At 52.5% G+C, this 960-nt stretch overlaps 1 protein-coding gene across 1 annotated transcript; it reads right to left on the bottom strand.

Annotated features, from left to right (window-relative positions):
• Positions 1 to 95: 95 nt before the first annotated feature.
• On the bottom strand, positions 96 to 807 carry Pmar_PMAR011199 (conserved hypothetical protein; the record flags this gene model as incomplete). The annotated part of the gene is made up of 3 exons (XM_002767968.1): positions 96 to 446; positions 508 to 651; positions 700 to 807. Coding segments are annotated over 3 exons (603 nt in total), but the record flags the coding sequence as incomplete, so codon positions are not given.
• Positions 808 to 960: the final 153 nt, after the last annotated feature.

The raw sequence follows: 960 nt of genomic DNA, 5'->3' as shown, positions 1-960 counted from the left end.
CCTTTGCCGCCACCACCGCCATAGCGAGAGCTACTATAGGAGTCACTACGGTTACCATACCTCTATAGGGAGCCGGACTGGGCGCATACCCTTACCACGACCACCATAATAGTCGGATGAGTCATCACCTCCCTTGCGAAGCCGCCCTTCCCACCATAGTCACCGCCCTTGCCCTTACCCCAACCTCCTTTACCACTGCCAGACCAGCCTCCCTTACCACTGCCGGACCAATCACCATTACCACCAGCGTACCGAGAGTTGTCATCACCCCAGCCACCCTTACTGCTGCCTCCGCGCCAGTCGTAGCCCTTACCACCCTTACCGTGGTAGCCGCTACCCTTGCCCCCGGAAAGATCATATTCATCCAGTTGATGCTCCCGTTTGAAGTCATCAATGATCGGTGATATGTCGAGCTCGCCAGTCACGATTTCCCGTACTATACGTGCCTACAAAATGACACATCCTGGATTCGAACCGGATACCTCCGGGATGGCAGCAAGTCCTTACCCCTTCTTCGCAATTATCCTCAGGTCCAACTAGCACGACTGTCCTCTCCTCCCCAGGACCACCGTCCTCTGTAGGAACCACCTCAATGCGAGTATGCGATCGTCGTTTGATCTCGTCAATAACGCATCCCCTGTAGCCAATGACCTGACTTAGCCGTATTTCCAAACACGAGGGCCGCAGGGGCTGGCTGACCTTCGCTGCTATGTCGTTGGAAATAACAACTTCCTTTTTCGAATCTCCAGGGCCCACGACAGGCTTACGACATGTGAATATGATCTCTTCGATGGCTGCCTCGCAAGCCTAGGAGTATTCACAGTAGTAGAGATGCGATAATTATGTACTATTACATTTAGGATTTCCTGAGTGTCACCAATGAGATGAAGACTTCTGTTACCATCAGTGTCGCGTTCACCATGATCGGACTAACAAGAGCACTACTAGTGATGATGCCAT

Source organism: Perkinsus marinus, assembly GCF_000006405.1.
Source record: "Perkinsus marinus ATCC 50983 genomic scaffold scf_1104296969292, whole genome shotgun sequence".
NCBI classification, from domain to species: Eukaryota; Perkinsozoa; order Perkinsida; family Perkinsidae; genus Perkinsus; species Perkinsus marinus.
The sequence above is the reverse complement of the archived record's forward strand: the minus strand, read 5'-3'. Positions and strand labels throughout refer to the sequence as shown.